The 20295-nt window shown below is 43.6% G+C and overlaps 1 protein-coding gene across 2 annotated transcripts in view; it reads left to right on the forward strand.

Moving 5' to 3' along the window:
• LMBRD2 (LMBR1 domain containing 2) overlaps positions 1-17902 on the forward strand; it is a 68852-nt gene extending 50950 nt beyond the window's left edge. The window contains exons 9-18 of one of the 2 annotated variants that reach the window (XM_038743849.1): positions 899-1082; positions 2993-3174; positions 5965-6098; positions 6331-6436; positions 8091-8188; positions 9738-9841; positions 12600-12646; positions 14456-14561; positions 15223-15352; positions 16451-17902. In XM_038743849.1, coding sequence (XP_038599777.1) covers positions 899-1082; positions 2993-3174; positions 5965-6098; positions 6331-6436; positions 8091-8188; positions 9738-9841; positions 12600-12646; positions 14456-14561; positions 15223-15352; positions 16451-16511 — 1152 coding nt within the window. In that variant the 3' untranslated portion in view covers positions 16512-17902. The remainder of the gene's footprint in view (positions 1-898; positions 1083-2992; positions 3175-5964; positions 6099-6330; positions 6437-8090; positions 8189-9737; positions 9842-12599; positions 12647-14455; positions 14562-15222; positions 15353-16450) is intronic. The other variant, XM_038743850.1, reaches the window with a different exon arrangement.
• Positions 17903-20295: the final 2393 nt, after the last annotated feature.

Raw genomic sequence — 20295 nt, forward strand, 5'->3', positions numbered from 1 at the left:
TGATCTCCCATCCTCCTGTCTCTCCCTGCTTCAGTCTGTACTTCACGCTGCTGCCCGGATCATCTTTGTGTAGAAACGCTCTGGGCATGGTACTCCCCTCCTCAAAAATCTCCAGTGGCTACCAGTCAACCTGCGCATCAAGCAAAAACTCCTCACTCTCGGCCTCAAGGCTGTCCATCACCTCGCCCCTTCCTACCTCACCTCCCTTCTCTCCTACAGCACAGCCCACACACTCTGCTCCTCTGCCACTAACCTCCTCACCATGCCTCATTCTCGCCTGTCCCGCCGTCGACCCCCGGCCCATGTCCTCCCCGTGGCCTGGAATGGCCTCCCTCCGCACATCCGCCAAGCTAGCTCTCTTCCTCCCTTCAAAGCCCTACTGAGAGCTCACCTCCTCCAGGAGGTCTTCCCAGACTGAGCCCCCTTTTTCCTCTCCTCCTCCCCATACCCCCCGGCCCTACCTCCTTCCCATCCCCACAGCACCTGTATATATGTTTGTACAGATTTATTACTCTATTTATTTTACTTGTACATGTTTACTATTCTACTTATTGTGTTAATGATGTGCATCTCGCTTTATCTCTGTTTATTGTGATGACTTGGCACCTGTCCACATGTTTTGTTTTGTTGTCTGTCTTCCCCTTGTAGACTGTGAGCCCGTTGTTTGGTAGGGACCGTCTCAATATGTTGCCAACTTTTACTTCCCAAGCGCTTAGTACAGTGCTCTGCACACAGTAAGCCCTCAATAAATACGATTGAATGAATGAATGAATGAACCACTATTAAAACTGATTACCTATGGATTCCGCAGTCATTCATGAGCGTTGGTTTTATAATGGACATTTCACATACTTAGAGTACGTTTGGTTTAATGGATGCTTTGGGTTCTGTCCTTCAGGTGATTTACTCAGTTCAGAGACACCGTCGTACCCAAGTCCAGTGGCGCATTCTTTTGGAACAAGCGTTCTATTTAGAGGATGTGGCAAAAAATGAAACTAGTGCCACCCATCAGTTCATACATACTTTTCAGTCACGAGAGCCGGAAAACAGATTTATCCAGTATTTCTACTCGCCAACAATTGGTAAGTGGTATGCTACTACGACCCAGTCCACGCACTTCCCTCCTCTAATGCTAACCTTCTCACTGTACCTCGATCTCGTCTTTCTCGCTGCTGACCTCTCACCCCCGTCCTGCCTCTGGCCTGAAATGCCCTCCCTCCTCATATCCGGCAGACATTTACTCTCTCTCCCTTCCGAGCCTTACTGAAGGCCCATTTCCTCCAAGAGACCTTCCCTAAGCCCTCCTTTCCTCTTCTCCCACTCCCTTCTGCACCACCCTGACTTGCTCCCTTTATTCATTCCCCCTCCCAGGGCCACAGCACTTAGGTACATATCAGTCATTTATTTTGATTAATGTCTGTCTCCCTGCCTCTAGACTGTAAGCTCATTTTGGGCAGGGAATGTTACTGTTTTATTACTGTATTGTACCGTATTGTATTGCTGTATTTTATTCTATAAAATGATAGAACAGTGCTCTGCACTCAGTAAGCACTTGACTGACTGCAGATCTTCACGTTCAGTGGCGTTTCATTGTATACCCTTGACTTCGCTCAAATCTTGGTTCAGCGATGCTAATATGTGAATGGATACTTCCTGCTCCCTGTTTATTTTAATTGGAAATGGTGTAGACTGTAATCTCCTTGTGTGCAGGGATCACACCTACCAACTCCATTCTTCTGTACTTTCCCACGCACTCAGTACAGTGTTCTGCTCTCAGTAAATATCTGTGATGATCTAATCTGACCAACCACCCCTGCTTCAGAAATGATCACCGACATCACTGCAAGGGAACCTTTAATAATGTTTCCTTTTAGCAAAAAGGTCCAAAATTGGAGGGTTGAGTAACTTGATTTTCCAACCCACAGTTTACATGTGGTTCTACTTGTTCTGGATCTCACAGGAGAGTGTATTCCTTTAATGTATTAGCAGGTGGAGAAGTAGAAGCTTTTGGCAATGATTCCCAGCTGGTGTGTCTCAGCAATCCCTTTACCACCGTGTTTGGCAGTACTCCGCGGTCACACTTCTGAGCATTTTCACGTCTCTGCAGTACAAACGCAGGCATGTTTTTGTTTTGAAGCTCATCGGAGTCCTGGAAAATTACAATAATAAAATGATAGTACTCTGCAGTCACACTTCTGAGGATTCACATGTCTCTGCTATGCAACTGCAGGCATGTTTTTGTTTTGAGGCTCATCGGAGTCCTGGAAAATAACAATAATAAAACGATAGTACTCCGCAGTCACACTTCTGAGCATTCTCATGTCTCTGCAGTGCAAACGCAGGCATGTTTTTGTTTTGAGGCTCATCGGAGTCCTGGAAAATAACAGTAATAAAATGATAGTACTCCGCAGTCACACTTCTGAGCATTCTCATGTCTCTGAAGTGCAATTGCAGGCATGTTTTTGTTTTGAGGCTCATCGGAGTCTTGAAAAATAACAATAATAAAAATAATAGCAGTTATATATTCAATGCATAATACGTGCCAAACCCAGTGCTGAGCCCTAGGGTAGTTACAAGATGATCAGGTCAGGCGTAGTGCTGTCATTATCATCATCATCATCAATCGTATTTATTGAGCGCTTACTGTGTGCAGAGCACTGTACTAAGCGCTTGGGAAGTACAAGTTGGCAACATATAGAGACGGTCCCTACCCAACAGTGGGCTCACAGTCTAAAAGGGGGAGTCAGACAACAAAACCAAACATACTAACAAAATAAAATAAATAGAATAGATATGCACAAATAAAATAAATAATAGTGCTCACAGTTTGAGGCATAAGAGAGCTCAACTCGGGCATCCATACTGGATGGAGTTGGAAATTATCGATAATAGAGCTAGACCGCTTAAAAGGACAGGATAAGATCGTCGTTTTATTTCAGTGCATTTTCCTCAAGTATTACTCATAAGCTTTTATGGTCGTCTTGTCTTCCAGAATGGTACTGGGAATGTCTCCTGCGACCCTGGTTTTACAGGATTCTTGCTATTGTTTTGGCCACCTTTTCGGTGATCGTTGTTTGGTCAGAATGCACGTTCTTCAGCACTAGACCTGTCCTTTCTCTATTTGCCGTCTTCATACAGCTGGCAGAAAAAACCTACAATTATATTTATATCGAGGTGAGTGAGTACCAGTAAGGCAGTCAGAGCCCTACTGAAGTAAAACAGTTTTAGTAGTTTTTATACCACTTAGGAACTGTAAAGTCTTAGTATTTGAATTTGGTCAATCTGCCGGGGCTACTTATTGAGCACATATTGAGTGCTAGGCTCTATACTAAGTATAACGGTAGGAAAACACACATCATCTAAACAAGTGAAGCATCATAGCTGAAGGATATTGAGGCCACGTCCCCAAATGAGGCTTTTTCGTGACAGCCTTTCACAATTAAAATAATATCTGTGTATCTATTTTAAATGGGAATTTAGGAATGTATAAATGGTGTAGTGCATTTCTGTAGAAAAGCGCATTTATTTTTGTTCCGTAAAAAAGTAAAAGCTTTGTTATCTAGGACATTTTGGGAATAGGTGGTGCCAATAAGTCAAAGAATGGTCCTAAGTTAAGATTCAGGACTGCCTAGAGGGGTGTTTGGGGTAATTATACAAAGGAAAGGCTATGTAAAGCCCCTCTGGAAGCCCCAGGATGTTCTGTGAGTGAACCCTGACTAGCTTACTGATATTAGAGCAGCACTGTTTGCTATTCAGGCTCACAGAAGCCCTAGGAGACCGGCACGTCCATACGGGAAAGGACTTAAATATCGTCAAGTCCTTCTCCACAAAGGTTCAGTTGACCAAGTTTGTCATTCATTCTGTCTTATTTATTAGCACTTACTGTGTGCTCTACTAAGTGCTTAGGAAGGTACAATACAACAATGAAGAGTGATGTTCCCTGCCCACAGTGAGCTCACAGTCTAGCACTGCTTAGAACAGTGCTGAAGAGTAGTAATAATGATAATAATAATTATGGTATTTAAGTGCTTACTATGTGCCAAGCAGTGTTCTAAGTGCTGGGGTCAATACAAGGTAATCAGTTAATAATAATAATAATGATGGTATTTGTTGGGCGCTTACTATGTGCCAGGAGAAGTACCGTGGTTCAGTGGAAAAAGCCCGGGCTTTGGAGTCAGAGGTCGTGGGTTTGAATCCCGGATCCACCACAAGTCTGCTGTGTGACCTTGGGCAAGTCACTTAAGTTCTCTGAGCCTCAGTTACCTCATCTGTAAAAATGGGGATTAAGACTGTGAGCCCTATGTGGGACAACTTGATCACATTGTATCCCCCCCAGCGCTTAGAACAGTGCTTTGCATGTAGTAAGTGCTTAACAAATGCCATTATTATTCCTTATTATTATTAAGCAGTGTTCTAAGCTCTGGGGAGGATACAAGGTGATCAGGTTGTCCCACATGGGGCTCACAGTCTTAACCCCCGTTTTACAGATGAGGTAGCTGAGGCACAGAGAAGTGAAGTGACTTGCCCAAAGTCACACAGCTGCCAAGTGGCAGAGCTGGGATTTGAACCCATGACCTCCGACTCCCAAGCCTGGGCTCTTTCCAACGAGCCACGCTGCTCAGTCCTTGTCCCACATGCGGCTCACAGTCTAAATCCCCATTTTACAAATGAGGCACCTGAAGCAAAGAGAAGTTAAGTGACTGGCCCAAGGTCACACAGCAGAAAAGTGGCGGAGCCGGGATTAGACCCCACGGCCTCTGACTCCCAAGCCCAGGCTCTTGTCACTATCAATCAATCAATCGTATTTATTCAGCGCTTACTGTGAGCAGAGCACTGTACTAAGCACTTGGGAAGTACAAGCTGGCAACATATAGAGATGGTCCCTACCCAACTGTGGGCTCACAGTCTAGAAGGCCATGCTACTTCAGTAGGTGCTTAACAAATACCATTATTATTACTGTTATTATTCTCTGTGCCCCAGTTATCTCACCTGTAAAATGGGGATTGAGACCGTGAGCACCACGTGGGACAGGGACTGTGCCCATCCCGATTTGGTTGTATCCACATCAGCACTTGTACAGTGCCTGGCACATAGTAACCGCTTAACAAATACCACTGTTATTATTAGTAAGTAGACACTATCCCAGCCTTCAAGAAGCTTACAGATTAGTTGGGGAGAGAGGCATTAAAATATATTACAGGCAGGAGAATCAATCAGTTGTGTTTATTGAGCATTTACTGGGTGAAGAGCACTGCATTTAGCATTTGGGAGAGTATAACAGAGTTGGTATACATGTTCCCTGCCCACATTGATGATGATGATGATGGTACTACGTGCTTACTATGTGCCAAGCACTGTTCTAAGCGCTGGGATAGATGCAAGGTAATCAGGTTGTCCCAGTGGGGCTCACAGTCTTAATCCCCATTTTACAGATGAGGGAACAGGCACAGAGAAGTGAAGTGACTTGCCCAAAGTCACACAGCTGATAAGTGGCAGAGCCGGGATTCGAACCCACGACCTCTGACTCCCAAGCCCGGGCTCTATCCACTGACCCACGTGAGCTAACAGTTTAGAGGAGCAACCAGATATAAGGATATGTACCGAAATGCTGTGAGGCTAGGGGTGGGGTGAGTGCCTACATGCTTAGTGGGTATGAACTCAAGGACACGGGTGATGCAGTTAGGAGGAAAAATAGAGTGGGGAGATGTACTTCCCAAGCGCTTTTGTACTTTCCAAGCGCTTAGTACAGTGCTCTGCACACAGTAAGCGCTCAATAAATACGATTGATGATGAGAGATTAATCAAGGAAGCCTTCCTGGAGGAGGTGGGCCTTTTGTAAGGCTTTGTAGGTGGCTTGAGTACTGGTCCGTTGGATGCGGGAGGGGATTTGACTGTTATCTAAAAACATTCCCAATGAAAGGTCTGTTGGTTTTAGACACAAGGAGTTTTTCTTTTGTTTACAGATGGCTTGCTTCCTGACCATCTTCTTTCTAAGCATCTGCGTTTACTCCACCGTCTTCAGGATTCGCGTATTTAATTATTATTATTTAGCTTCCCACCACCAGACCGATGCTTACAGTCTTCTTTTCAGTGGCATGTAAGTTTTGTGTGGTTTTCTTGCCACATAATCATGCTTCCAGAACAGTTTCCAAATTTCTTATGTGTTATTTAGAAGTAGCTCATATTCATGAAAATCTACACTTTACAGTCCTCTGAAATTTCCATGGAAATGTATTTTTCCAACGCTATCCAGACAGTTGCCTTTGGTTAATCCTAGTTCTCGCCTTCCAATTTGCTGTATATTTTTGCTGTGCCGTTGATTCACGCAGGTTATTCTGCCGTTTGACGCCTCCTTTGTGTCTCAATTTCCTGGGCTTGACCCACATGGACTCGTCGATCTCTCACCAGGACACTCAACCAACCGCATATACGTCAGTAAGTAGAAACAGAACAGTCACTCTGAGGCAGTACAATCAATACAAATCAGAAGCCGCTGTTAGACGCCAACAGATTGCCCTTGGCGGATCTCTGCGCTTTCACCAGCTCTGCCTGCCTTCCCTTTCCCATTTTCCCATGGATTAGTGCCTGTTGTCTCCTTCAGTGACTTTCCGCTCCAGGGCCCCAAGATCCCCCCAATAATTTGATCAGGTTGCAGAGCCTCCTGTCTCTTCTGCCCCGGAGTGGCCCAAACCATTCTGTTCCCGATTTAGCATTCTCTTCTGTTCCGTTTTCGCCAGGATATCTCTCCCTTCCGTTGCTGGAAATAATTGAGGTTTAGCCATCAGAAGGGTGCCGATATTCAGGAAACGTGAACATTCTTTAATAGCTTTTTAATTTTCATTCGGTCTTTCTGCACCACGAGCGCGACCAATGCTGTTCTTTAACGCCTCTGGTCAGTAAGGACAGTATTTGAGCACCTACAAGCTGTTTAGCACTGTGCCGAGGGCTCAGAAATTGCAATTCTAATAAAAACTCCCAGCTTTCAAAGCCAGCAAAGCATATGCAGTTGGCAAGGGGAAGATGGGGGCAGGTACCCTGAAGAGCAAAACCAGTGCTCCCCCTGTTCAGAGCCAGAAATGTTAAGGTGGGGAAATGTGAGCATCATCATCATCATCATCAATCGTATTTATTGAGCACTTACTATGTGCAGAGCACTGTACTAAGTGCTTGGGAAGTACAAATTGGCAACATATAGAGACAGTCCCTACCCAACAGTGGGCTCACAGTCTAAAAGGGGGACTATAAGGGACTATATCAGGGACTATAATGACTAAGCTCACTGTGGGCAGGGAATGTGTCTGTTTATTGTTGTATTGTACTCTCCCAAGCGCTTAGTATAGTGCTCCGCACACAGTGAGTGCTCAATAAATACAACTGATTGAACTGGCCCTGGGCACAAGAGTGGCTAGTTGTACCTCTGGGAATAGGTGAAAACTCCACCTAAGTGTTGCATCTTTTCTTCATTTCAAAACCAGCTTACTGTTTGGCATTTCAAAATCTTGGATCAGCAAAGTCACGTGTCTAAATCAATTAAATGATCTTATGTATTGAGTGCTTACTGTGTGCAGAACACTGTACTCGGTGCTTGGGAAAATACAACATAACAGACACATTCCTTGCTCATAAGGAGCTTACAGTCTAGATGGGGAGACAGACATTAATATTTGTAAATAAATAACAGATATGTACATAAATGCTGTGGGGCTGGGGTTGGGAGCGAATAAAGGGAGTGAATCAGGGTGACGCAAAAGGGAGTGGGAAAAGAGGAAATGAAGTCTTAGGGAAGGAACATGTGCCTTCAATAAGGCTTTGAAAGTTGCGGGGGGAGAGTCATTGTCTCTCCCTGAAGCCATTGTAGGGGACTATGACCCGACTTAAGGCTTCATTGCCCAAGAATTAATTTTGATTATTGTTGAATACTGAATTTAGCTTATGGCACCCTGTGTTGTCTTAAAAATTTGTCAAGCATATTGATTAGCGAGGATTTTTTGCCTTGAGAGAACCCCCATTTATTGTAGCCTCCCTGAAGGTAAACAAAGGAATTCAGAATACTCACTTTTCCATTCTGCCTTTTTTTTTTCCCCTCCAGATTATGGGGTCCATGAAAGTGTTGTCCTTCATTGCAGATGGGTTTTATATATATTACCCCATGCTGGTTGTCATTCTCTGCATTGCTACTTACTTTAGGTAAGAGACTTAAAGAGTTACCGTGACTGTTCCTTTCCCACCCGCTTTCACACTCGACCCCGTTGTCCCTAATGAGCAAGATGCAGCACTCTTTGCATCCTGGTCATAGGAAGCAGCATATCCTAGTGGATAGAGCATGGGCCCGGGAATCAGAAGGTCCTGGGTTCTAATCTCAGCTCCGCCCCATGTCCGCCGTGTGACTTCGGGCAAGTCACTTCACTTCTCTGGGACTCAGTTACCTCATCTGTAAAATAGGGTTGAAGGCTGTGAGCCCCACGTGTGACAGAGATTGTGTCCAACCCAGTTTGCTCGTATCCACCCCAGTGCTTAATAGAGTGCCTGGCACATAATAAGCGCTTAACAAATACCACAATGATGGTTATTATAAGACACGTCAAGACTGTAGAAGGATGAAGTGTGCCAGAAGGCCATCCCCAGCTGTTGACATGAGTTACTAACTTTTTGTCTTCTTCACTGTTCATCAAACGTGCCCCTATCTCTGGCTTCTACAGATGATGTGAGGATTTCTAGGGTGTGATCCCCTATGAGAGGGCCTCTTTGTGGCAACCAGTTATCGTTCTTGTGGTTACACTTTCTTGTTTTGAAGAAGTTGGGCCTTATATCTATTCAACAAATTAATGTATCAAATGCCTTTCCTGTGAGGCATGCCGAAATAAGCACCCTCTTCTTACCAACAGTTCAAACCGTAGGTTAGTACTGTTAACTAGATTAACAGTAGAGTCATGTACTTGGTTTGAAATGTATTTATTTTGGGGGTTATGTTGAGCCGTAAAAAATAGATGTTCAGAGGTTTGATGTGAATGGCTGGACCCTAATATAATAATGATAATAACAGTGCTATTTGTTAAGCACTCACTTGGTGCCTGTCACTACTAAGCATTGGGATAGATGCAAGTCCTAAGCGCTTAGTACAGTGCCCTCGAAAATGTGACAATGAATGAATGAAGTTGATCCGATCAGACACAGTCCTTGGATCACATGATGTTCACAGCCTAAATAGGAGGAAACGGGGTAAGTCTGGGAGGGAAGAGAGAGAAGTTATTCTTTCCTTGGTGCCCCGCAGGATGAGGAGCAAGGGACGAATCAGTGCAGTACTGGTACTGAATGCGTCTCTTCTCACAGTCACCGAAAAAATTGTTCCTCTTTGGGAGTCACTACTTAGTGCCCTGGAGCAGTAATCTGCTAAAAGGAACCCTTGAGGCCAGATTCAATTCAGCATCAAAAGTGAGCACTTTTCTTCCTAAACTGGCCAGTTTGGGGGTTGAGGAGAAATCTTACTGGAAGAGATAAATTACTCTGCTCAGGAAGGGGAACATTTTAATTTATTGCAGCATTAGATAGTAATCGTATTTATGAAGCACTTACTGCGTGTAGAGCCCTTGAACTAAGCACTGGGATACAGCGCATGGGTGGGAATTAAATATATTCCCTGTCCCTGGGGGGGTTTACAATCTGAGGTACAAATAAACTAATTTACTTGATATCCATAGTGTGAACTAAATATACACTTTTCTTTGTTTGTTGCCAGTTTGGGGACCCGTTGCTTGAATTTGCTAGGTTTCCAGCAATTCATGGGTGACAATGACATGACATCTGATTTAGTTGATGAAGGAAAAGAGTTAATTAGAAGAGGTAAGCTGTGAAAGAATGGTACATTCAATGGATCCAGCAAAAGATCCAATTTCACTTTCACTGTGTCGCTAAGACACAAGACAGTCTTTCCCTAAAATATGCTTTAGAATGGCAAAATAAGTCATTCCTTCATTCATCTTTACTCATATTTCTGCGTGTTACTTTTCTCCTTTTTTTGTAAACCATTCCTATTGATGACTTGCTTGTCTTTTTGAGGTATGTATCTAATATTATGTTCAGAGGGTTTCTTTATTTTCCTCTTTAGTGTTGTCACTTTTCCTTTCTTTCACTTAACTTGGTTTCAATTCATTTCGTCTGTGACTGTCAGCAGAAGAATCCTTCTAGTGCTCTTCCCAGAAAGTAGCATTTCAGTTTGACCTTCCTCACGGTGAGACTGGAGAAGTTAAATAATAATGAATAATGCTAATAGTAATTGGGTATTTGTTAAGCAATTACTGTGTACCACATATTGTACTATCCACTGGAGTAGAGACAAGATAATCGGGTTGGATACAATATCTACCCCACATACTTACTGGTACTTAGTACTTACTGCGTACCAAGCACTGTTCTAAGTGCTGGGGTAGATACAAGTTAATGCAATTGCACACAATCCCTGTCTATCATAGGGCTCACAGTCTTAATCCCTATTTTACAGATGAGGTAACTGAGGCCCAGAGAAGTGAAGTGACTTGCCCAGGGTCTCACAGCAGGCACGTGGTGGGGTCGGGATTGGAGCCCAGATGCCTTCTGACTCCCAGACTCATGGTTCTTAGAGGAGGAACAGATGAGGAAACAGAGGGACAGAGAAATGAAGTGATTTGCCCAAGGTCACACAGCAGACAAGTGGCAGAGCCGGGATTAGAACCCAGGTCCTCTGAGTCCCAGGCCCGGGCTCTTTCCACTAGGCCACGCTGCTTCCCTAAGGTCAGCAAATCTCTCTGAAATCTGGAGTTAAAATGAGAGTAGAGGTCTGTAAACAGCCTCCTTTTTGTGCCACAAAACAGAAGGAGTGAAAAAGAGACAGGGCGAAACAGAGGAATAAGGAAAAAAAAAATCAAAGTGTAGAAGTATCCTGGTGTAGTGGATGGAGCATGAGCCTGGTAGAAGGTCATGGGTTCTAATTCTGGCTCCGCCACTTGTCTGCTGTGTAACCTTGGGCATGTCATTTTACTTCTCTGGGCCTCAGTTGCCTCATCTGAAAAGTGGAGATTGAGACTGTGAGCCCTGCCTGGCTTGCATCTACCCCAGCACATAGTATAGTGCCTGGAATTTAATAAGTGCTTAACAATACTGTTATTGTTATTATTATTATTATTATTATTATTATTATCATTATTACCAGTGCTTAGAACAGTGTTTGGCATGTAGTAAGCACTTAACAAATACCAAAATCATTATTATTCTTTTTATTATTAATAATAATGGGAGTGAAAACCTGCAAAGAGACGTAACGAACCAAAAATGGAAAAGTAGCAGGCCCCATTCTGGAGATGCATCAAGCAGGAAAGTACTAACATAGCCTTGCGGGAAATATAGAGCCATAACCTCTGCCCACCCACTAAATTCCACTGTTAGCCAAAATCATGCATCTCTCCCTGCCTCCTTTCCCAAACTGGTTTGGCTCCCTCTTCAACCCACTGGAAATGCTATAATTTATGTTTTCATTCGTTTATGTGTACTGTCTCTCCATGAAATGACTATTTTTTGTATGCTCCATAAGCATTTAGAACAGTGCTTTCTGCACACAGTAAACACTCATTAAATACTGTTGCTACTGATTCAGGAGTCAGTCACCCTCACAAAAATCCTCCCCCGGCTTGTTTACTCCTCTCTCCTAACCTCTGCATCACCTCCCCTTTCTCAAAGCTCCGAACAGCTCGGTGAATCCGGTGGAAGCGGGAAAGGGAGGCTCTAATCTCTGCGGGGTTGTAATTCGTGACTTTATTCCATTAGTGTTGGGATGGGGATCGTGGCAGTGGGTATATGGGCAGGATTGGCTCTCTGTAGTGGTGAGTTTTATGTTCCTTTTTGTTTGGGGCTAAAAATGACCCCCCAAAACCTCACCTGGCTTCTACACGATTCTGAATGTGACCATTTTAATCAAAATCTGACATTATAGTTTGTGGGTTGATCTGGTTAAAATCTATAAAAAAAATAAATAAGTGAAACAGATCGGTGGATTGCAGATTTCATACTGTACAAATAATGCTTTTTTAAAAAACCCACTTTCTAACAAAATACTGCACAATTGGTTGGTTTGTGTATAAGAAATTCCGCATACTACTCCATCATGAGTATGTGCTAAGAATCAGATATTCTCAATCTGTTACAGAGGTGCCATTCCAAGAAAGCCAAGTGACTTATCTTTTTTTCCTTTTGCTTGAGCATTAAGGATGTTTTCTTGTGGTTTCTAATAATAATAATAGCATTTATCAAGTGCTTACTATGTGCAAAGCACTGTTCTAAGCGCTGGATCCATTATCAGCAGCAAAGATTTATTAATAATCCATAGATTATTGATGAGCAAAGTGAGCATTCTTCGTGTTGTACTGAAACAAGGGAACAGTCATTTAGAAACTTAAACAGGGAGCTGGATTTTAGCCGAACATTTTATGAATGAAATGATTTTTGTGAAAAGAGATCTCCAGAAAATCACCAATGAATATTTTGTATCTTTACCTTCTTCCGATATTTAAATTCTCGCTTGAAATCTTAGTCCTACCAAGGTTACAGGAAAACGTTTCTCTCTCTCCAGAGAAAAGAAAAAGACAGCGGCAAGAGGAAGGTGAAAATCGAAGACGAGTAAGTATAATGACTGAGTTGGAGTAAGTTTTCAAAACGATTAGAAGATAGAAATAGTCCACAAAATACCTTAAGGTAGTTCTTGTTTTACTGGGGTGACAATATATGCCGTATCTGCAAGTCTTTTTTCCTCGATAAATTTTGTTGTTGAAGTTAACTTTTACTGTGATGATAGTCCCAGAACCTGGAAACATTTTGAAGAGTGCATTGTTTTAGCTGTAAGAACCTTCCCCCGCCTGCCCAGTTACCTGGCCTCCTTCCCCACTGTTAGCTTGGATCGCTAGTCGCAGTTTTGCTGCTGTTCTCTCTCCTGGGACTGCTGTGGCAGAGCCTCACTCAGTCTGGAAGTTTTGGAGCCTCGGGCATCTCGGAATCTGACCTTCATCATAGCCGAGAGCCAAGGAGGATGTGGAAGTTGCCCAAGGCTCAATCTCGGGGGGATCCTTTCCCACATAAGGATTACTTACCCTTACCTGCAGGATGATGCCCTAGTAGCTCCTAATAATAATAAAAAATAACTGTGGTATTTGTTAAGCTCCTACTAAGTGCCGCGCACTGTTTTAAACACTGGGGTAGATGCAAGGTAATCAGGTTGGACACCCTCCCTGTCCCACACGGGGCTCACAGTCGTAACCCCCATTGTACAGATGAGGGACTGAGGCCCAGACAAGTGAAGTGACTTGCCAGAGATCACACAGCAGACATTAGAAACCCATGTCCACTGATTCCCAGGCCCATGCATTTCCCAGTAGGCCACGCTGGGACATTATACATGGCCCCACACTCTGAGCCCTATCATCCGTGGTATTTTTGAGGGCCTACCGAGTGCAAAGCTTCCGACTCCGTTTCTGGCTGGGCCCAGGTTCACGTCCAGCCCCCTAGAAACTGCCACACCGCAGCACTCCCCTTCCTCTCCTTTTCCAAGACCATCTGCACTACCTCGGTGCCCTCCTGCTTCAGCCAGAAGCCTGGGGAGAATGGGGTTAGACTTAGCATTGTAGGGAAAGGGCTTCGGGATTTGCGGAGGTCAGGCCAAGTCCTGCTTAGTAGCACCTCAGCCTCTGGGATTTAGCCCCGGCAGATTTGTCCAGCGTGGGTTTCAGAGTTAACCAACACCTCTGCATCCTACTGTAAGCTCTAGACTGTCCATCCTCTAGTCTGTAATGTCCTCGTGGGCAGGGATCGTGTCTGCTCACTCTCTCCTGAGCTCTACTACTGTTCTCTGCACATGGTAAGCACTCTAGAAATACCACTGCACGATCGATCCTGCAGTCTCCCACTAGCTCCAGAATCCAACCAAAGATAAACACCATTGTGTGTATCTGGATGGGACGTTAGTACTTCAGTCTTGCTTACTCCAGGAGCGAATTGTATACAGTTGCCCAGTCGCACTCCCACCCTACCTGTAGCATATCCTCTAGGCACCAGACAGTCTTCTTCATCCTTCAAGGGAAGGCGCATCCTTGTTTCTGGAACATCTTCCCTGGATATCTGGCCTTCGTTTTTGGCTGGACAGACAGGCATTATAGCCCGAGAATATATACCGATGGATTGGAGTGGAGGCGCCTTTCTTTGGTGGGATTTCCATGTTTTGCCAATTAATCCTCATGGCAAGAGAAGCTAGAGCGGAGCCCAGTGAGGGGGTTGGTATGACCGGAACCAAGTGTCTGGGCTCGGCTGTAGTGGGGAAGGAGCGAGGATAGGTAGCAGAGAGAGAGCTGTTTGAGGTGCCCTAGTGGAAATCTGCGTATCTGAGAGGCGATTCGTGTCTATGAGTTGTTCTGTAATGTTTTTACTTTTCTTTGCAAGGAGTGGAAAGAGCGTTATGGAAACAGTCGAGAAGACTCCACTAGGAATAGAAATATTCACCCAGACCCAAAAGAATCAAACTTCTCCGAAACAAATGCAAGCAGGCGTAAGTAGCTCGCATCCTGGTTCGGTCACCGAGGTAACTGATGCCGGCCACGTCTCCTCATCCTGAAAAGGGGAGCTGGCCAGTTGCACGGGTCGCTCAAGGCCCAAGCTCCAACGGCAGCTGGGAGTGAGGAAGGGAGGCAGAGAATGACAATGGGTCCTGAGAGGAATCTGAGAACGGGCATGTCTGCTCCAGAATCAGCACCTGAAGGTGGACACTATGGGACCTTCAGGACTTCTTTTCTTATAGATTTTCTCTCCATCCTCCTAGAATGCGGGGGTTATGTTTTTGATGAACCTTCCCTTAAGGAAACATTATGTTATAGCATTTATGTCGTCGTCATCATCATCATCAATCGTATTTATTGAGTACTTACTGTGTGCAGAGCACTAAGCGCTTGGGAAGTACAAGTTGGCAACATATAGAGACAGTCCCTACCCAACAGTGGGCTCACAGTCTAAAAGGGGGACCGATGTTATTTACTGCTGTTTCTTCTGATCCTACATGAATTGTCTGAACAGTGTTCCTTAATTCTTTCGTAAAGCCATTTTCAGAAACTACTACCGTAGGAGAAATAGACAGGAACATTTTCCTCCTCTCTCCCTCTCTCTTTTTCTCTCTCTCTCATGCCATCCTGCCCTCCCTTCTGTCTGTTTTGCAGCAGTCTCTAAGTACACCAGGTCAAATAACAGAACCGAAAGGGACAGAATAGAGCTTCTTCAAGATGCCGAACCTTTGGATTTTAACGCAGAAACATTCACAGACGAGCCCCTCGATTCAGAATCAGGAAGGTGAGATTTCTTTGATCCCGTCCTTCGACTCCAGCCTGCCGCCTTTCCCACCTAATATGGTGTTTGTTAAACAGTTACCTTGTGCTTAGAGGTTGAAAGAGTTAAACTTCTAAGCGTTTTCCTTTAACCTTGGTAGGACTAAGATTTCAAACACTGTACTAAGCTGTGGGGTAGATACAAGATAGTCAAATTGGACACAGTCCCTTGGGGATCACGTGCCCTGTAAAGCAGCCTTAAACATTACAGCCAGGTGAAGTTGAAGTGTGTTTGAACAGAAGTAAGGGCTGAGGTCTATTTTGAAAAGCCTTAGAAATTTGGCCTAATTTTTACTGTTGGGGGAAGCTGTGGGAGTGGGAATTTTTTGAACCCATCAATAGATTACACACTCTGGGACTTAATTTATTTGGTAACCAATGAGAGAATGCTGAAGCACAGCCAAATGAAAGTTGAATTTGAAGATATGAAAAAGCTACTTGTTTTCCATTTAGTTGGCCACCTATTTTTTATTGAAGGGATCGTCACCGCGGCTTGGAAAAGGCCATTTAAAGTCAGATGTATTTATTCTAAGCCTGTAAATCATTGAAAAGCCTTTGATTCAAATGGTCATTTGGCAGCCAGATCTTGATCCTCTTATGGTGATCCTGGAGCAGCATTTTATGGTATTATTCAGTGTGATTGGGAAGCCAGAACTAGAGGTTTGTGCTACTCTGGTTCCTGACTAATGAATGACCAGAAATTTGAAGATTTTCCATTATGAGATTCACATTTTTCTGACCTTTTCAAGCCCCTAATAATGGCATTTATTAAGCGCTTACTATGTGCAAAGCACTGTTCTGAGCACTGGGGAGGTTACAAGTTGATCAGGTTGTCCCATGGTGGGGGCTCACAGTCTTAATCCCCATTTTACAGATGAGGGAGCTGAGGCACAGAGAAGTTAAATGACTTTCCCCAAAGTCAGACAGCTGTCAAGTGGCGGAGCTGGGATTTGAACCCATGACCTCTGACTCCAAAGCCCGGGCTCTTTCCACTGAGCCACGCTGCTTCTGATCAAACCAAATTATCGTTATCGATATTTGAGCGCTTTGTTTTTTCCTCTAGGTATCAGCCTGGTGGAAGGTATTTGTCGATGTCTCGAAGCAAAATATTCGATGATGTCTAAAGCGTCAAAGTGTTTATGAAAACGTTGATGCCTAAGCCTCCGATTCACTCGTCACGAAATACAGTATTTGCAATATCCATTTATCTCTGAATTTCCTTTCCATTCTGGAAAGGAGCGTCACGGTGGAAAAGCAGAAACACTGGCGTTTCGAATTGCAGCTTGCGTCGCAATTCATCCATTTTGACTCCGTTTCTGATTGAGTAGCGTGTCATCTTCTCTTAGTAGATATGATTGCGTACCAATAGCTGTGTCCGTTTTACAAGGAGGAAAATGAAATTGAAAGGGACAGATTCAGATAAAAATCAGTCCTGATTTAAACACTTGATTTGTAGTTCAGGTTGGTTGGGGTTTCTATTTAGGTTCCTTACTTCTCTTCCTGAAGTAAACTCAGCTGAAGTTAATACAGGTTTGTCTATTTGCAGTACAGCTTCACCTTCTGTGATGTGTGTGTGCATGTATGTTTTTGTGCGCACAGGCCGACACACAGATACATACACATGTATATTTGCTATTTGAAGAAGCTTTTACTCGTGCGTTTCCAAGAAAATGAAATTGAATCGAAGTTTAAAGGGTTTAACACATTCATAGCGGTCCTATCGTGAAATTCAAAGCTGAGCCTTCATCCATAAAGTGAGAAAATCACTTGCTTCAGCATTATGTGCAAATAAGTGAGTTGTTTGCATGTATCAATATCATTAAGAGGACACTTCAGCCTACTGAACAGTTAGTATTTTTAAGCATGTGTGCAATAATCAGGTGATCTTTACCTTTTTTTAAGAAGCCTCTGATGACAGCTGGAAATATTTTTCTGTTTTTGTTGTAATTAATTTGAAAGATAGCATTTTAAATGGCAGGACGTAATGCCTGTCTTTTGCACATTAATTTAACTTCTTCCTTTTTTGTTCAAGGATAAGTGGTACTTGAAGGTCCTTTTGATATCCTAAGTGCATTATGGAAGGTATCTGTGCTTTTCAAAGGTGCCTAATATTCTTGTAAATTTTTTGTAGAAATGGATGCATGCTTACTCGGTCAAGGAACTAATGGTAGTCCATAACACTGTAAAAAAACCCACAAAAAACACAACACTTAGAATCCCCAGCATTCCTTGCAGTGCACTGTGGTCAATTTGAAGGTGTTTGCAAAATGAAAATTTAAACAGCATAATAAATTGTGACCTGTTGTTGTGGAGAGCATGCTCATGTGTTGAAATCACGTGCTTCATTGTAATTTTGAGGCCATGCTTTAAAGATCACCATCTGCTTGTATTGAAGTGAAAATGTGCAGGTAAATGTGTGTGATTGTGGGCAATCTTATGTTCTGAAAGGAGTTGCAGTTGTCAGAAATTAAAGCATTGCTCGGATGAAGAAACGTAAAAAAAAAATTTGGAAAAACATCGTAAGTCAGTATTATTGTGTCATTTTCTTAATGTGTGATATCCAAGTCGAAATCGTAATACTCGAAATATACTATTTAGTTATTTCTGTTAATTTGCCATGTCACTGAATTTGGAGTTCACACATTTAAAATAATTATCAGGAATAGTATCAGTGAATAGGGGTGTTAGGCTAGAGTATTATTTTCTCTTGAATTATCAACTCAGGTCCTCATGGTGAAGTGTGGTCCTGATAGGTGCAGGAGGCAGGAAACAGACCTATAAGACTCCATCACTGTTGCTCTGTGAGACCTTGAGCAAGTCATTTCACTTCGTGGTATCTCGGGTGGTCTTCCGTCTGGTTTTACTCAGTCTGTTTCTCAGCTGGGCCATCCCTTATCTGGGAAAGCTACAACACCATATGTGTTTATGTCTGGTAGTTTTTCTTTTAAACACCCAGCCTCTCACCACCTCCCCTCCTGCTTCCGACTCGAGTGGGAATCTCGTAGGGGAATGCAAAGGCCGTAGAGCAACTGAGGGGGCCGGGGGTCCAACGGGGGACAGGGGTCAAGCAGCGGGATTAAAGTCCTGCAGATTTCTGCCAAGAGCCTTCTCATGGGTGTCCTTCTCATCCCTTATGGTGAGTTCTTATGTTATGCGACACACGTGACGTACGTTTGCATCGAGATGTAGTCGTCTTAAGCATTTCCAGAATTAAGCATTTCCAGAATTCTCTAGTGCCGTAAATGGCCACCATGTGCCTCAATTACAATCACCGTTCATTCATTCAATCGTATTTATTGAGCGCTTACTGTGTGCAGAGCACTGTACTAAGCGCTTGTACAGTATACTAAGCCCTTCACCAGGGAAGCAGTGTGTCCTAGTAGAAAGAGTACCACCCTGGGAGTCAGAAGGACCTGGGTTTTGATCCCAGCTCCTCCGATTATTGGTTGTTTGACCCTGGGCAAGTCACTTATTTCTCTGGGCCTGTTACCTCATCTGTAAAAATGGGGATTAAGGCTGCAAACCCCATGTGGGACATGGACTGTGTCCAGCCTGATTAGCTTGTATCTACCCCAGCACTTAGAACAGTGCCTGGCACATAATAAGCACTTAACAAATACCATGAAAAGAAATCTCTCCAGGATGTTGGGTATCCTGCACTTTTCAAAGGTTTACTAAATTGAGCTAGAATTTTTCATGCTGTCGTCTTTATCATTATTACTGATATTTCACAGAAAGAGCCTTGTTTGTTTACAAGTTTGGGGGAACTAACAAGTGCCTACAGGACGGATCCACGGGGGATTTCCCAAGATCTATGAAGGTAGTTTGTTTATTAATAGTGAATTTATTCTTCCTGAGACTTTTATAGTAATTACGGCATTCATTAAGCTCCTGCTATTGGCACAGTTCTGGGATAGGAACAGGATTATCAATTCAGACTCGGCCTCTGCCCCGCAGTAGGCTAGCGATCCATCTTATCTCCATTTTCCAGGTGACTAATCTGGGAGCCCAGAGAGGTTGAGTGACTTGCCCAGGGCCACACAGCAGAGCTGGGGACTAGAACTATTGGGTCTCCTGCCTCCCAAACACAAGAGGCTCTGCCCTAAAAAATGCCAGAAGTAAGAGAATGGTAAAAGCGAACCCCTCCTCTTAGAGCAGGAAGGAGGTTCAAGATCATGTTTTGTACACCTCAAAATGTATTTGCACGTTGGCGAGTGATTAAGATGTTTATTTCAGGCCACGTATGGTTCCAACGATTTGGGCCCCAGATGATTTTCTTTTCTTTTTTTTTTTTGTGAGGGGAAAGACAATGTATGTAAAACCACATTAATCTGGGCTGAAGAAGACTATGTGATCCAGATTAGTGATTTCTGAATCGGAACATTTTTTTCACGCAGATTTATTGTGAGCATGAGTGTCTCAGCCTCTATTCATGGAAATGGTAAGATTAGGTTAGGATTCTTAGTGTCAGCCCTGGTCTGTTTCCTTAAATTTGCCAGAAGTCCTAGAGATTCTAGTGCAAACCGTTCCCCGCTCCACCTCCCTCTCTACCTAATCTTCCCGGTACCTACATTTTAATTAATTGAAGCACAGTGTAGATACTTGTTCAACATTTATTATGTGCCAAGCACCAGGGTAGATATAAGATAATCAGGTTGGACACAGTCCCTGTACCACATCGTACTTGCAATCTAAGTAGATCGAAGGCTGCTGTGATTGATTGCCAATAGAAAGGAGGGAAAAGAAAGGAGCAGGGGATAACTACAGGCCCAGATTATTGCAAATTCTGGATTAGTGGAGTCAGAATTACTTAGACTGTGAACCCCATGTGGGACAGGGACCATGTCCATCCTCATTATCTAGGATCGACACCAGTGCTTAGTACAGTGCTTGGCACATTGCAAGTGC

The sequence above is a fragment of the Tachyglossus aculeatus genome, chromosome 3 (genome assembly GCF_015852505.1).
Source record: "Tachyglossus aculeatus isolate mTacAcu1 chromosome 3, mTacAcu1.pri, whole genome shotgun sequence".
Classification (NCBI taxonomy): Eukaryota; Metazoa; Chordata; class Mammalia; order Monotremata; family Tachyglossidae; genus Tachyglossus; species Tachyglossus aculeatus.